General features: G+C 43.5%; 1 protein-coding gene across 3 annotated transcripts in view; it reads left to right on the forward strand.

Moving 5' to 3' along the window:
* The first annotated feature begins 324 nt into the window (after window positions 1-324).
* Window positions 325-17,613, forward strand: part of CHM (CHM Rab escort protein) — a 94,911-nt gene continuing 77,622 nt past the window's right edge. For 2 of the 3 annotated variants that reach the window (XM_073589887.1, XM_073589888.1), the window contains exons 1-4: window positions 325-476; window positions 8,376-8,442; window positions 9,565-9,637; window positions 11,150-11,274. In XM_073589887.1, the coding sequence (XP_073445988.1) occupies window positions 428-476; window positions 8,376-8,442; window positions 9,565-9,637; window positions 11,150-11,274 (314 nt within the window). In that variant the 5' untranslated portion in view covers window positions 325-427. Of the gene's footprint in view, window positions 477-8,375; window positions 8,443-9,564; window positions 9,638-11,149; window positions 11,279-17,613 lie in introns of those variants that run through there. The other variant, XM_073589889.1, reaches the window with a different exon arrangement.

Genomic DNA, 17,613 nt, shown 5'->3' on the forward strand with positions numbered 1-17,613 from the left:
GCGCCCGATGCGCTGCGCAAAAAAACGCTAATGTGAAACTAGCCTTAGTGTGACAGGACCTTTAGACACCTTATTCCTGCAGGTGACAGTTGTCAGATCCTATGTATATGTGATAGTGGGAGCAGAACAACCAATCAAATCGCGACTTTTGTTATCTATTTCGCTAAGTAGGTATGATAGCAGTGATGTGATTAGTTACTGTCAGTAACGCCTTTCCTCTTCTTTTATTCAGATTGTAGCTGTATGTAGATGCCTACTCCACCTGCGAGAGACGATGGGGGTTATTATACTCTGTATATATGTGTATACAGTGTATTCTTAACACACCTCTAGCATCTGCCAGCATTAAGCATGGCCGCTCTGGCGCCGCCGATTCTGACCAATGAGCTCTTCCGGTTTGGTCACATGATCGCTCCTCTCCGGCAAGATGGCGGACGAGCTGCCTGCAGAGGTGGACGTGGTGCTGCTGGGCACAGGTGGGGACACGGTAGGATGTGGTATCGGTGTGTGTGAGTGACCCGGCTGGTGGGAGTCCAGGGGCCACGGAATGTGGGAGGAGAGCGGCATGTGTCCCCCCAGGGGCCCCTCATATACTGGACGCTGCTGACATCACCTCCAGCCATGGCGTCACGTGTATTCCTACCCTCAGCTGCACTTATAGATACAGTGTGGTAATGGGAGAAGCGAAGAGCGGTGTCGTGGCCACTGAGGTATGTGCAGAACACCAAAGCCTGTCCCAGAATGTGTCGGAGTACAGGGGGGATATAGATATTCAGGGAACAGGGGGGAGGATACAGATGTACAAAAAACATGGAGAATATACAGTAGCTCTGCAAGTATCAGGGGTGATAGATAGATACAAACAGCGCAGATATAGATGTACGCGGCCCAGCTGGGACATAGATGTACAAGGAACAGCGGGAATATAGATATTCAAAAAACAGCAAGGATATAGATCTATAAAAAGGGGGATATATACTCCCCCCTTCTATCCACTCTACTTCTCTACCTTTTATTCTTTCTACGGCCTGTTTCACACAGCAGTTTTTTTCTCTTCAGTCAAAATCTGCTAAAATAGCGGATCCGTTTCTGTACTGACCACAACGTTCGTCACCGGACCGTTATTTTAACGGATCCGTCAAAGGAAGAATTTTAAAGGAACCGCTGCCTGGGGAAGGAGAGACAGAATGAGAATTTTTCAGCCGCCAGAACAGAGTTTAGGGTTAAATTTGCGGCAGAGTGAAGTCTTTCGGGCATGCTCAGTGAGAAGTGCAGATCCTGCCGCCCAAAAAAACGTTGCATGGTCCGTTTGGGCATGTCGGCGGACGTCAAAATTTTGGTAGATCCACAAAAAACCGGATCCAACAGATGGCCATCCATCAAGATCCGCCGGTAATGCATCTCAATGGGAAAAAAAAAAGGATCCACCAAGAATAATGCAAAACGGCGGATTTTGACTGATGGACACAAACAGATGTGTGAAACAGGCCTACTCAGTTAAAAATTTGTATTTTGTTACAACTGATGTGCACATCTTTTCCAGGGATCTACGTCAAAGATTTTGTCTGTGACTCACGAGTTTAAGCAGTAAAACTTAGACGGATACTACCTGGTTTACTGCATAGCAACAAGTATCAAGCAGTAATATATGAGATGTAAATATACGATTAGTAAGATCAAACTGGAAATGTAACAAACTAATAATGCTTGATCATATCAGTCACATGTAATGTTATTTCTCTTTGTTAAACCAATAAAAAGATGTTTAAAACAAACCAAAAAGAGGGATATAGCTATACAAGGAACAGTGGGGCTATAGATGTAGCGGCACAGCAGAGATAGATGTATGCAGCTCAGCGAGGATATGGATATACACACGTGGTCAAATTTATTGGTACCCCTCATTTAATGACAGAAAAACCCACAATGGTCACAGAAATAACTTGAATCTGACAAAAGTAATAATAAACCAAAAATCTATGAACGTTTTCAAATGAAAGTCAGACATTGCTTTTCAACCATGAGGACAGAATTTTTTTTAAACAATAAAACATGAAATAGGCCTGGACAGAAATGATGGTACCCTTAACTTAATATTTTGTTGCACAACCTTTTGAGGCAATCAAGCGATTCCTGTAAAGGGCCTGTCACACTAAGCGATATCGCTATAACGTCACTGGTTTTTGTGACGTTATAGCGATATTGCTACATGTGATACCGCTGCCCCGCTGGCAATCACTGATCGCGCGAGAACGTCCTGGACCGTTTCTAGTCGTCGGCTTCCTGCTGTGGAGACGAGCGACGCATGGACGCAGACGGGAGGACGTCAGGATCGCCTCGTCTGACAGGTAAGTAACGACCCCCAACCCCTGCGATGCCGCTGGTGAGATCTGCCTGTGTGGCAGCTCATTAGCGACCACTTAGCGATGCACCAGCGATCCTGACCGCGTCATATCGTTGGTGGGGATCGCTGGTGTATTGCTAAGTGTGACAGTACCTTAACTGTCAATGAGACTTCTGCTCCTCTCAGCAGGTATTTTGGCCCACTCCTCAAGAGCAAACTGCTCCAGTTGTCTCGTGTTTGAAGGTTGCCTTTTCCAGACAGCATGTTTCTGCTCTTTCCAAAGATGCTCAATAGGATTTAGGCTCATAGAAGGCCACTTCAGAATAGTCCAATGTTGTCCTCTTAGCCATTCTTGGGTGTTGTTAGCTGTGTGTTTTGGGTCATTATCCTGTTGCAAGACCCATGACCTGTGACTGAGACCAAGCTTTCTAACACTGGTCAGCACATTTCTCTCTAGAATCCCTTGATAGTCTTGAGATATCATTGTACCCTGCACAGATTCTAGACACCCTGTGCCAGATGCAGCAAAGCTGCACCAGAACATAACAGAGCCTCCTCCATGTTTCACAGTAGGGACAGTGTTCTTTTCTTGATATGCTTCATTTTTCCGTTTGTGAACATAAAGCTGATGTGCCTTGCCAAAAAGTTCCATATTTTTTTTCTCATTTGTCCATAGGACATTCTCCCAGAAGCTTTGTTGCTTGTCAACATGTAGTTTGGCAAATTCCAGTCTGACTTTTTTATTTTTTTTTTTCCCAACAATGGTGTCCTCCTTGGTCGTTTCCCCTGAAGTCCACTTTGGCTCATACAACGACAGAGGGTGTAATCTGACACTGATGTTCCTTGAGCTTGAAGTTCACCTTTAATCTGTTTAGAAGTTTTTCTGGGCTCTTTTGTTACCATTCTTATTATCCGTCTCTTTGATTCGTCATCAATTTTCCTCCTGCGGCCACGTCCAGGGAGGTTGGCTACAGTCCCATGGAGCTTAAATTTCTGAATAATATGTGCATCTGTAGTCACAGGAACATAAAGCTGCTTGGAGGTGGTCTTATAACTTTTACCTTTTAACATGTTTGTCTATAGTTTTCTTTCTAATCTCCTGAGACAACTCTTTCCTTTGCTTCCTCTGGTCCATGTTGAGTGTGATACACACCCTGTCACCAAACAGCACAGTGAGTATCTGTAGCCCTCTATACAGGCCACTCACTGATTCCAAGATTGTAGACACCTGTGATGCTAATTAGTGGACACACCTTGATGTAACATGTCCCTTTTGTCACATTATTTTCAGGGGTACCATCATTTCTGCCCAGGTCTATTTCATGAGTTTTATTTTTAAAAAGATTCTGTGGAAGCATGGTGAAAAGCAATGTCTGACTTTCATTTGTTCATTTTCATAGATTTTTTTAGTTATTACTTTTGTCAGATTCAAGTTATTTCTGTCACCATTGTGGATTTTTCTGTCATTAAACGAGGAGTACCAACAATTTTAACTGTGTGTATATGCGGCACAGCGGAGATATAGCTATATACGCTGCAGAGCAGGGATATAGATATACGTGGTGCTGTAATAGTGGGGTCAGTCACCAGAGAGGTGGAAACTGACAAAGCGGAGTCACCTGGAGGATTGCGGCGAAGAACGGCATTATAGCAGGATGAGCAAAAGATCAGTGTGGTTGGAACATGGTGTTTTATGTGGCACAGAGGGGATATAGATATTCGCAGACCTCCACATGTAGTCAGTCCTCCAACCACAGTAAGTAATGCCAAAAATCCCATGCATAGTAAAGCCAACAGTAACAATGGGTGGGTACAGATGTACGAAGACAAACAAGCCCAATAACAATCAGTGCAGATCCCATATTAAAAAGATCACTTCTGTCCAGGGAAAGAGATGAAAATGAGAGGGACACGGGCTGTATGGTGCCAAGAGGACAAACGGGAATACAGAGGCGGCAAAAAACCCCAAACATATTACTTGTAAAATCCTCGACATGCTTTCACTTAAAAGTGCACACAATGGGGGAGATGAATAAACTGTCTAGTAGCAAAACTGGCCTGGTTGCCCATAGCGACCAAGCAAAGCTCAGCGTTCACTTCTCAATAGTAATTGTAATGAAAAATTCACAATTAAACACTTCAAAGTTAAGATTTTTTAGTTTCGTTCAACTTGTAAAGAATTTTTTTGGCCGTCAATGCACAACCATATGAAATGGTCATAAATACTAAGAAAATGGATAATCAATAATCACACATAAGATCATTACCTCGATAGGTAAATCTAAACAGGAATCCATACATATCTGTACAGGGACAGCCTACCTACAAGTATCTGGAGCCCCGACGCGCGTTTCACCCTTCTTCAGGGAACGTCTGTGACATCATATATGATTGATATGAGCCCCTCTTATAATACTTCAGTACTAATATCTCCAGACATTACACCATATATGAATATCAGCCCCTCTTATAACGCTCCTGTACTGATATAATATCTCATATTGGGGTTGCGTTTTACATCTCCTTGCGCTGCCTCTGGTCTCTCCTGTTGACCGATCTCTGTGGTTAGTGGGGGGTGGGGGATCAGTATTTACTAATGGTCACAAGTTGCATCCATCCCTTGAAAATTGTGTATATTTCCGTCTGGCCGAGCGTCCTGCCCATTAATAATCAGTAATGGAGCATGAGGGAGCGATTCCGCCTCGCGCTCCTGGTAAAGTAAGATCTATTCGTCCTCCGTGGTTGTCAGGGGGCTCCGTGCCCCCCCTGCACTCACACACCAAGACTTATCTTCATTTTTGCCTCTGATATTTTTTATCTGCTCATTGTGTATTGATTTCTCTTCTGCAATGATAAAAATAAATGTGGCAGCTGCAGAAGTTTTAGAAAGTTTGTGTCTTTCATCTTTTCAGTGGAGGGTGAGTATTAATTATGTCTGCTCTCAGAGCAGTCAGGTCTATTCACAAGGGGTTAATCCTAAGTAATGAGGGAGGCTTTCGCCCCCCACCCCAGAGAATGCCTCACACTATCTTACACTGGGAATGTCTATGAGAACAGAGGTCTAAGGGTATGTGCGGATCCGCAGACAGTGTACAGTACTTTGTTATTCAATGGGATTTTAAATCCGTAGTGCACACGCTGCGGATTTTTCCGTGCGGAAAAGCTGCGATTTTAAATCCGCAGCATGTCCATTCTTTCTGTGGATTCTGCTGTGGTTTGACACCTATTCCATTGTCCAGGTGTCAAACCGCAGGTCACTTTACCTGCGGATCCGCACAAAAAAATCCGCAGGTGAATCCGCAGTGGTGTGGTCTATATTTTTTTTTTTTTTTACTCTGTCAGCAGCCTTACATTATACTATAGCTTCCAGCACATTGTACTTTCCATTACCTACATGTGGTATGTATTGAGTACAGCCTATACTAGTACAGGTTTAGTTGCGAGCAACTGTCATTGCTTATCTTCCTATATTTTCACCGAGGTCTAAGGGGTAAGGTTTCTCCTTGTGGAGAGTGACATGCCAGCTCTGGCTTGTCAAGGTAAGGAGGCTGATTCGCCATGCAATGCTCCTCTGGGGAAAAGTGGGGGTGCGTCTTATGGTCCAGATGCACTTACCAGGAGACACCATCCGAGGCTGATGGGCGGCGATTTGGCAGATGATCGGTGGTGCGGGGGCTCTGCCGACATTGGTGGAAATCCCAGAGCCCCCGCACATCCATCCCGGGCTGGTGCGGCACTTTTGCAGGTGTTCGGCGGTGCAGGGGCTCCGCCGGCATTTTGTGAAAGGAGCCCCCGCACTTCCATTGTTGTAATGCTGATTTGAAAATGGCCGTGCATAGTGAGCACTCGCGAGACGAGATGTCGTCCCGGGAGACGAAATCTCGTCTCCTGAGATCTCACTCTGCGCTTGCGCCACCTCCGGCGGCCATTTTCCTGAAGCTCAATTCAGCATTACAACAATGTAATGATGAATTGAGCTTCAGGAAAATGGCTGCCTCCGGCGGCACATGCGCAGAGTGAGATCTCAGGAGACGAGATGTCGTCTCGGGAGACGAGATCTCGTCTGCCGAGATCTCACTATGCGCGGCCATTTTCAAATTAGCATTACAACAATGGAAGTGTGGGGGCTCCTTTCACAAAATGCCTGCAAAAGTGCCGCACCAGCCCGGGATGGATGTGCTGGGGCTCCGGGATTTCCACCAATGCCGGCGGAGCCCCCGCACCACCGATCATCTGCCAAATCGCCGCCCATCAGCCTAGGATGGATGTGTGGGGGCGTTCACAAAATGGCAGAGCCCCCACACCACCGAACCTGCTGCACCAGCCAGGGATGAGCCACACCACCTCCTGTGACCCCACTCCACCAGCGTTCCATATCACACCCTACCCTCCAGGTAAGCTGAATAATTCGGACTGTGAGACGGACCCTCATTTGACGCATTAATTTTTTTCCCTATTTTTCTTCAGAAAATTTGGGGTGCGTCTTATAGTCTGAAAAATACGGTAATATGCAAATTGCCTCTTCAGAGAAAAAGAGGACTTGAACTCTATTGCCCCACCTGTTGGTAGTAGCGATCCTACAAGTCACAATCAACCCTTTAACGTGTCTTGTAATATGACTTAGGATAAAAGCCAAATCAGAATCGCTATTTGCAGACACGGGTTTCGAACTATTGGCCCTCATCAGTGCAAAGTATGAGAACTGATTTGGCTAGGTGAGAGGCCCTGGACTGAGGTCTAAGGGGTAAGGTTTCTCCTTGTGGAGAGTGACATGCTAGCTCTGGCTTGTTATGGTAAGGAGGCTTATTCACCATGTAATGCTCCACAAGGAGAAACCTTACCCCTTAGACCTCAGTCCAGATCACTAGCCAAATCAGTTCTCATACTTTGCACTGACGAGAGCCAATAGCTCGAAACACCGTGTCTGCAAAGTGAGATTCTGATTTGGCTTTTATCCTAAGTCATATTACAAGACTCATTAAAGGGTTGATTGTGACTTGTAGGATCGCTACTACCAACAGGTGGCACTATAGAGTTCAAGTCCTCTTTTTCTCTGAAGAGGCAATTTGCATATGAGAACAGATAAATTTGATCAGTGATAGTCTTTTCGATAGATGGAAAGGAAAGTGAGGGATTTTTTTTAAAATGGCATCTTTTTATTTTACTCCAGAGCTGCACTCGCTATTCTGCTGATGATCACTGTGTACGTACTGTACATTACATCACTGATCCTTAGTTACATCCTGCTGTATTATACTCCAGAGCAGAACTCACTATTGTGCTGGTGCAGTCACCGTGTACATACATTACATTACTGATCCTGAGTTAGGTCCTGTATTATCCTCCAGAGCTGCACTCGCTATTCTGTTGGTGCAGTCACTGCATACATACATTACATTACTAATCCTAAGTTACATCCTGTATTATACCCCAGAGCTGCACTCTCTATTCTGCTGGTGCAGTCACTGTGTACATACTGTACATACATTACTGATCCTGAGTTACATCCTGTATTATACTCCAGAGCTGCACTAACTATTCTGCTGGTGCAGTCACTGTGTACATATATTACTGATCCTGAGTTACATCCTGTATTATCCTCCAGAGCTGCACTCACTATTCTGCTGGTGCAGCCACTGTGTCTGCTGACATCTGAGGTGACTGCAGAGTTCCCCTTTCTCATTAGAGCTCCATCTTGTGGCTTTGTTCCTTGCTTTACACTGCAGTTCTGTTTTGTGTGTACTGAGCTGTGATTATTGCCCCAGGTTCAGTCTTTGTTGGTGTCAGGGTCTTTCTGACCTCCCCTTTCCCGTTACCGGTGTAGATTATGGCTCTATATTCCTTGTGATGTCACCTCCTCCCTGTTCTGTTGTCCAATGATCCAACTTTTTTAGCTCCCATTGATTCCAGAATATTGGATTTTTGCTTTTTAATTTGTCTCTGAAGAATACCTGAATAGTGATTCTTCCTCCCTGACACTTCACACCTGGAGATCCGTCTGTGCTAATAATGATAATGTCTGTTTCCGCAGGCCTGCCGGAGTCGATCATTGCAGCTGCCTGCTCCCGGATCGGACAGCGCGTCCTCCATCTTGACTCGTAAGTAGCCCCAGATCTGCGGCTGTGCCCACCATGGTTTCCAGTAAAGCCTTTCTTGGTTGTACGTTGGATCATCTACAGTAGGTACTGTGGCAATTCTGGACAGTGAGAATGTTATCAGGAGCCCTGGAGATAATGGTTAGAGACTTTACAGAGCGATTCTCTGTCATGTGACTTTCCGTTACTGCCGGGTGTACGGAGACCCGGAGCCATCTGCTGCTTGCCAAGTGGTGATAACAAAGGTTATACAAATGCCATTGAGGAGGATTTATGCTCCGTTCTGGTCATTTGCATTTCGATTGGCTGATGTCATTAGTTCCCATTGACTGATCTGACCGGTACCAGGTTGTAATTGAAGGAGGGTGGTCTGTATGTACCTGCCGCCAGTGTCAATCACCACGGCCTCAGAGAGGCGCCTCCATGGAGGGCGGACATGGCAATAACAGCAATTTATTATCAAATATTATAATGGACATGTACATTCTTGAAGATGCTCCAAGCCCTGGTCCGGAGTAACTCCACAGATTATGATATCATCGTGAGAGATCTGTGCATCACCTGACTGTGCACATCCATTTGCTGCAGAATGTAGTGTCCATTCTGGTGATGTTAGGGGGAGGCCGGACCGCTCACAGCTTCCTTATGTGGTGTTTTATCCCTTCTGCACCCCCTTTTTAAGTCAGTTGTTTTCTGTCACGTCATTAGAATTCACTCTGAAATTGGGGTCTGCACCCTAACTGGGGTGTGAAGCATACCAACAAGTAGTAAAATGAGCCCAAGTTGGGGAGTGAGGAATTGTATGCCCATTATGTGACTGCATCTTGCTAAATCGTTCCACGTCTAAATGATCCGGATGGATGAGGTCTCTCCCAGAGGACCGAGAATGTATCACCAAGAGTTATATTATTACATGCCATTAACACCCGGCTACACTCTGTTGTTCCCTCTTGCTTTCCCCGTGCTTTCTTTCTTCCCTGCTCTTTTTTTTTTCTTTCCTTTTCCCCGCCTTTCTTTTTTTTTCTCTCACATTTGCTTTTTTTTCCTTCCTTTTTCCTGCGCTTTGTTTGCCTCCCTTTCCCCACATTTTCTCCCTTGTCTTTATATTTCCTTTTTGTGTTTCAGAAAAAATTACTATGGTGGAAATTGGGCAAGTTTTACATTTTCTAGTTTACAGACGTGGATTGCAGACTGTCAGGTACGTGATGTTCAGTAACCTTCTGACAGTCTGGGATGGGGGATTGCTAGCAGCACAGATGTACATGCACATACATTGTGTACAGCATCTCGCAAAAGTGAGTACACTCCTCACATTTTTGTAAATATAACTTTTCATGGGACGATACTGAAGACTGTCTAAACCTCTGGCAACAAAGTGAGTACACCCCTAAGTGAAAATGACCAAATTGTGACACTTTTGGGTGTTGATCATTATTTTCTGCCTTAACTCTCTTGCGCATGGAAGTCATTATTTTCACTCTTCCCTTCTCCTTGACGACGATATGGAGCTGGTGGATGTTGGAGACCTTGCACTCCTCCACCTTCTGGTTGAGGAGGCACCACAGATGCTCAGTAGTATTTAGGTCTGGAGACGTGCTTGACCAGTCCAGCACCTTTACCCTCTGTTTCTCTACACGGCAGTGGTGGTCTTGGAGGTGTTTGGGGTCGTTATGTTGGAATAGTGCCCTGTGGCCCATTTTCCCCAGAGAATCATGCCCTGCTTCATTATGTCACATGTTGGCATTCATAGTTCCCTCAGTGACCTGTAGCCCCTCCCCCTAGAGCCGGCAGCCCCAAACCAGTTTTTTTTATTCCATTCACACAGGATAAAATCTGTCAGGAGGAAATATTACTCACTACACAATCTGAAGAACCTCATCCAGAGACATTGAGAGCATCAGGCCTCTGATCTTACTTGGATATTGGGACTATAAAACTTTCACACCACTAATCTAATCCAGTTAAGGATTCATTATCTTACCTCAGTTTGTTTGTATGTCCACTTATTATGCCTTGCCACTGTTTTGTTGTTTTTTTTTGTGTGCATATATTTGTTTCTTTAGATACTTTGTTATACCATGCCTGAGGTGAGACATAAAAGAGGTCTTGAAAGCTGCTGTGTAGCATCATTTATTTTGTTTGTTTGCCATTAAAAGGTGGTATAACTATAAGATTGTCTTGTTTTTCCCACTGAGAGCATTCTTGAGTTATTTAGAGGACACTAGATTTAGACTGTTATACAAGCTGCACATTGACTACTGTACATTGTGTCAAACGATCAGATCTTCAGTGTTGTCCCATGAAAATTTATCGGGTGTTAACCGAAATGTCATGGGGGTGTACTCACTTTTGTGATAACTGTATATTTAGACATGTATATACAGTTGCTCATACATATAGATCGGGGACACTGAGCTTGTCTTCTCCTTTCCCGCATCCTCTAACATGTACTGTATGTATCACCTGTTACCACTCATATGACAAAGCTGAATGATTGCGGACCCCCGGAGTCCGCACACTACGCTGATGACGCCACAACCTCTCCAGTACCTCGGTCACATCGGACACGTGTTGATCACTGTGTAGTCACATGACTCTTATTTATTTTAACTTGCATTTTTTTCTTACATTAAAGCTGAGGTAGATTTTACAGAAATATTGCGATTGTTACAACATAATGTTTCCCGTTTCCAATGTCATCTGTTACCAGAAAGAAAACATCCGCACAGAAGACACCGGGATAGGAAAGGAAAACATCCTGGAAAATGAAGAAGCTCTGCTCCTGAACCAGCGGGACAAGACCATACAGAATATCGAGGTTTACACTTACTCCAGGTAAGAGACAATCCTGCCATAGTGTAGCGTTGCACGGCCAGCTCCAGGACACTGGCCAACTGGAAACAGTCAGTAAGCTTAAAGACTGACGCCACCATGACAATTTATCTGAGTTTCTATAACACAAGGGCACTTAATTCTCCTCCATCAAATAATTGTAGAAAGTGTGGCATAAGGATGGCATATGCCAGAATGCATATCACCAGCACAAGCTCAGCAGAATAGTGAGTGCAGCTCTGGAGAATAATAATACAGGATGTAACTCAGGATCAGTAAAATTGTATGTACACAGTGACTGCACCAGCAGAATAGTGAGTGCAGCGCTGGAGGATAATACAGGATGTAACTCAGGATCAGTAATGTAATGTATGTACACAGTGCCTGCACCAGCAGAATAGTGAGTGCAGCTCTGGAATACAGTCATATGTTAAAGTTTGGGCACCCCTATTAATGTTAACCTTTTTTCTTTATAACAATTTTGTTTTTTGCAACAGCTATTTCAGTTTCATATATCTAATAACTGATGGACTCAGTTATATTTCTGGATTCAAATGAGGTTTATTGTACTAAGAGAAAATGTGCAATCTGCATTTAAACAAAATTTGACCGGTGCAAAAGTATGGGCACCTTAACATAAAAGTGACATTAATATTTCGTAGATCCTCCTTTTGCAAAAATAACAGCCTCTAGTTGCTTCCTGTAGCTATTAATGAGTTCCTGGATGAAGGTATTTGTGACCATTCCTGTTAACAAAACAGTTCCAGTTCAGTTAAGTTTGATGGTCATGACAGCCCGCTTCAAATCATCCCACAGATGTTCAATGATATTCAGGTCTGGGGACTGGGATGGCCATTCCAGAACATTGTAATTGTTCCTCTGCATGAATGCCTGAGTAGATTTGGAGCGGTGTTTTGGATCATTGTCTTGCTGAAATATCCATCCCCTGCGTAACTTCAACTTCGTCACTGATTCTTGCACATTGTCAAGAATATGCTGATACTGAGTTGAATCCATGCGACCCTCAACTTTAACCCCTTCAATACCAAGGGTGGTTTGCACGTTAACTACCGGGCCAATTTTTACAATTCTGACCACTGTCCCTTTATGAGGTCATAACTCTGAAACGCTTCCGTGGATCCCGGTGATTCTGACGTTGTTTTCTCGTGACATATTGTACTTCATGTTAGTGGTAAAATTTCATTCATATAACTTGCGTTTATTTATGAGAAAAACGGAAATTTGGCAAAAATTTTGAAAATTCCACAATTTTCCAACTTTGAATTTTTATGCCCTTAAATCACAGAGATATGGCACACAAAAAAGTTAATAAGTAACATTTGCCACATGTTTACTTTACATCAGCACAATTTTGGAACCAAAATTTTTATTTGTTAGTAAGATATAAGGGTTAAAAGTTGACCAGCGATCTCTCATTTTTGCAACACCATTTTATTTTTACGGACCACATCACATTTGAAGCCACTTTGAGGGGTCTATATGATAGAAAATACCCAAAAGTGACACCATTCTAAAAACTGCACCCCTTAAGGTGCTTAATACCACATTCAAGGAGTTTATTAACCCTTCAGGTGCGTCACAGGAATTTTTTGAATATTTAAAAAAAATTAACATTTAACTTTTTTTCACAAAAAAAATTACTTCAGGTTCAATTTTTTTTTTATTTTACCAAGTGTAACAGGAGAAATTGGACTGCAAAAATTATTGTGCAATTTGTCCTGAGCACGCTGATACCTGATATGTGGGGGGGAACCACTGTTTCGGCGCATGGCAGAGCTCAGAAGGGAAGGAGCGCCGCTTGACTTTTTCAATGCAAAATTGGCTGGAATTCTGATCGGACGCCATGTCGCGTTTGGAGAGCCCCTGATGTACCTAAACAGTGGAAACCCCCCACAAGTGACCCCATTTTTGAAACTAGACCCCCTAAGGAACTTATCTAGATATGTGGTGAGAACTTTGAACCCACAAGGGTTTTTTCCACAAAATGATCTTTTCACCCCCAATTTTTATTTTCCCAAGGGTAACAGGACCCTAAAAGTTATTGTGCAATTTGTCCTGAGTACGCTGATACCCCATATGTGGGTGTAAATGACTATTTGGGCACAAGGCAGAGCTCGGAAGGCAAGCAGCGCCATTTGACTTTTTTGGCTGGAATTGAAATCAGACACCATGTCGCGTTTGGAAAGCCCCTGATGTACCAAAACAGTGGAAACCCCCCACAAATGACCCCATTTTGGAAACTAGACCCCCCAAGGAACCTATCTAGATGTGTGGTGAGAACTTTGAACCCCCAAGTGCTTCACAGAAGTTTATAACGCCCAGGCGTGAAAATAACAAAAAAATTTTTTTTCCACAAAAATGATATTTTTGCCCCAAAATTTTTATTTTCCTAAGGGCAACAGGAGAAATAGGACCCCAAAAGTTGTTTTGCAAATTGTCCTGAGTAGGCTGATACCCCATATGAGGGGGTAAAACACTGTTTGGGTGCATGGCAGAGCTTAGAAGGGAAGGAGCACCATTTGACTTTTTCAACGCAGAATTGACTGGAATTGAGATCAGATGCCATGTTGCGTTTGGAGAGCACCTGATGTGCGCAAATAGTGGAAACCCCCAATTCTAACCCTAACCCTAGCCCTAACCCTAATGGGAAAATGGAAATAAATACATTTTTTTAATTTTATTATTTTTCCCTAACTAAGGGGGTGATAACGGGGGGTTTGATTTACTATTTATGGCGGTTTTTATGTTTGACAGCTGTCGCACGCTAAAAGACGCTTTTTATTGTAAAAATAGTTTTTGCATCACCACATATTGAGAGCTATAATTTTTCCATATTTTGACCCACCGAGTCATGTGAGGTCTTATTTTTTGCGGGACGAGTTGACGCTTTTATTGGTATCATGTTCGGGCATGTGACATTTTTTGATTGCTTTTTATTTCGTTTTTTGGGACGCAGAATTTACAAAAACCAGCGTTTCATGAATTTCTTTTGGGTGGTGCGTTTACGCCGTTCCGGGTGCGGTAAAATTTATAAGGCGGTTTTATTCTTCGGGTCAGTACGGTTACAGCGATACCTCATTTAGGTCTTTTTTTGTTTTGGCGCTTTTATGCAATGAAAACAATTTTATATAAAAAATAATTATTATTGCATCACTTTATTCTGCGAGCTATAACTTTTTTATTTTTTCGCTGATGATGCTGTATGGTGGCTCGTTTTTTGCGGGACAAGATGACGTTTTCAGCGGTACCATGGATATTTATATGTGTCTTTTTGATTGCGCGTTATTGCACTTTTTGTTCGGCGGTATGATAATAAATCATTATTTTTTGCTTCGTTTTTTATTTTTATTTTTTAAGGGGTTCGCTTAAGGGGTTAACTATTGGGACAGTTTTATAGGGTGGGTCGTTACGGACACGGCGATACCAAATATGTGTACTTTTATTGTATTTTTTTTTTATTTTTTCACTTTTTTTTATTTATTTATTTTTTTTTTACTTTATTACAATGTCCCAGGGGGGACATCACTGTCCTGTGACAGATCGCTGATCTGTCACATCACAGATCACTGTGACAGATCAGCGATCTGTCACAGGCACTGCACAGGCTTCCGCATGCCTGCGCTTCCTGCAGGCCCCCGGAGGTCCCCGTCGCCATATTGGATCCGGGGACCTGCAGGAAAGGAGCCCCCCGCAGCAGCGCTGCACATTGCGCTGCCGTGGGGGGCTCAGGGAAGCACGGAGGGAGCCCCCTCCCTGCCGATGCTTCCCTTTAACCCCCGGTACACCGCGATCGTGTTTGATCGCGGTGTGCAAGGGGTTAACGTGTCGGGGGCGGTCCGTGACCGCCCCTGACACATTGTGCCGGGTGTCAGCTATGATAATTAGCTGACACTCGGCCGCGATCAGCGGCGCTCACCACGTGGGCGCCGCTGATCGCAATGACGTAATATTCCGTCCATGGTAACTAGGTCCATGGTCACATGGACGGAATATTACGTCATTTGTAGGTAAGGGGTTAACAAGATTCCCGGTGCCAGCATTGGCCACACAGCCCCAAAGCATGATGGAACCGCCACCAAATTTTATTGTGGGTAGCAAGTGTTTTTCTTGGAATGCTGTGTTTTTTAGCCTCCATGCCTAACGCCTTTTTGTATGACCAAACAACTCAATCTTTGTTTCATCAGTCCACAGGACCTTCTTCCAAAATGTAACTGGCTTGTCCAAATGTGCTTTTGCATACCTCAGGCGACTCTGTTTGTGGCGTGCTTGCAGAAACGGCTTCTTTCGCATCACTCTCCCATACAGTTTCTCCTTGTGCAAAGTGCGCTGTATTGTTGACCGATGCACAGTGACACCATCTGCAGCAAGATGATGCTGCAGGTCTTTGGAGGTGGTCTGTGGATTGTCCTTGACTGTTCTCACCATTCTTCTTCTCTGCCTTTCTGATATTTTTCTTGTTAAGCCCAGAAGTGGCAGGCCAAGAACTGTACCTGTGTTCTTCCATTTCCTTACTATGTTCCTCACAGTGGAAACTGACAGGTTAAATCTCTGAGACAACTTTTTGTATCCTTCCCCTGAAAAGCTATGTTGAATAATCTTTGTTTTCAGATCATTTGAGAGTTGTTTTGAGGAGCCCATGATGCCACTCTTCATAGGAGAATCAAATAGGAGAACTACTTGCAAGTGGCCACCTTAAATACCTTTTCTCATGATTTGATACACCTGGCTATGAAGTTCAAAGCTCAATGAGGTTACAAAACCAATTTAGTGCTTCAGGAAGTCAGTAAAAAGTAGTTAGGAGTGTTCAAATCAAGAAAATGATAAGGGTGCCCATACTTTTGCACCGGTCAAATTTTGTTTAAATGCAGATTGCACATTTTCTGTTAGTACAATAAACCTCATTTGAATCCAGAAATATAACTGAGTCCATCAGTTATTAGATATATGAAACTGAAATAGCTGTTGCAAAAACCAAAATTGTTATAAAGAAAAAAGGTTAACATTAATAGGGGTGCCCAAACTTTAACATATGACTGTATAATACAGGATGTAACTCAGAATCAGTAATGTATGCACACAGTGACTGCACCAGCAGAATAGTGAGTGCAGCTCTGGAGTATAATACAGGATGTAACTCAGGATCAGTAATGTTATGTATGTACACAGTGACTGCACCAGCAGAATAGTGAGTGCAGCTCTGGAGTATAATACAGGATGTAACTCAGGATCAGTAATGTAATGTATGTACACAGTGACTGCACCTGCAGAATAGTGAGTGCAGCTCTGGGGTATAATACAGGATGTAACTTGGGATCAGTAATGTATATACACTGAGGCTGTTCTTGTATATTCCTCCTTGGATACTGTCTCATTGATCCACCATGGTCTCCTACCTGTGGTTTCTGTAGACAGTACAGGAGGATGTGCTTCTCCCGAGCATCTTTTTATAATACACACTACCTTTCTTCTTTCTCACTCCACAAGTGACGGCTTCTAGTAAAATCCAGATTACCCGGCGTCTGTATTTATTAGTGCAGTGAAATAAGGGAAGCAGGTAACGGCCGTTGTTTACGCTTTGTAATATTCTCTCCGAGCTTTGTGGCGGGAGAGTCCTTGAGGAAATTTGCTCATAAATATTATGACCGCTCCACATAAAGCAGGTTTGTCCAGGTAGCGGCAGAGAGCTCCGTGGACCGCCTGAAACAATCTATGAATTCGGATATTTTTTATGCAAACTATCAATCTCCTGAGCGGTGTAATGTGTCATTCAAGAGAGTGAAGCAAAGAGGACGAAGACAGGACAGTGGACGTCCGGGACGCTGGCGTCCAGAAAAGTATTCAGAGAAGTGTCGCGAGGTTATTATCGTTTCTTTGTAGTGAGGTGTAACAAGGAGTTTGAAGGTGGAAACATTGAGGAGACTTCACGCAACCTGGTGAAGAAGTCGCCAAACACGCTGCTCTGGATTATCGGAATCTCCACTTAGCGCTTTGCCACCACGGCACTGCTTGCTGTACATATTAGGAGATTTAGAAGACAAAAGCCAATCATAAATTGGATAGCACGTTTTTAAGATATGCACACCCAGTTCTAATTTTTGTGTCTTTCTTGTGCGCTTGTTTTGATTGTCTTCTGAGTCCATAGCATTTTTTTTTGCAGGACAAGTTGTATTTTAGTAATTCAATATTTACTGTACTGTGTATTGTACTGAAAAAGGGGGAAATAAATCCCAAGTGCACTGACGCGGTGTAAATTACCGCCATTCTACTATTTTGTGTTTAAGGTTTTATTTTTATGGCATTCGTGGTGCTGTATAAATGACC

The sequence above is a fragment of the Dendrobates tinctorius genome, unplaced genomic scaffold, assembly GCF_039654945.1.
Source record: "Dendrobates tinctorius isolate UK_male_01 unplaced genomic scaffold, ASM3965494v1 ptg000114l, whole genome shotgun sequence".
Lineage (NCBI taxonomy): Eukaryota > Metazoa > Chordata > Amphibia > Anura > Dendrobatidae > Dendrobates > Dendrobates tinctorius.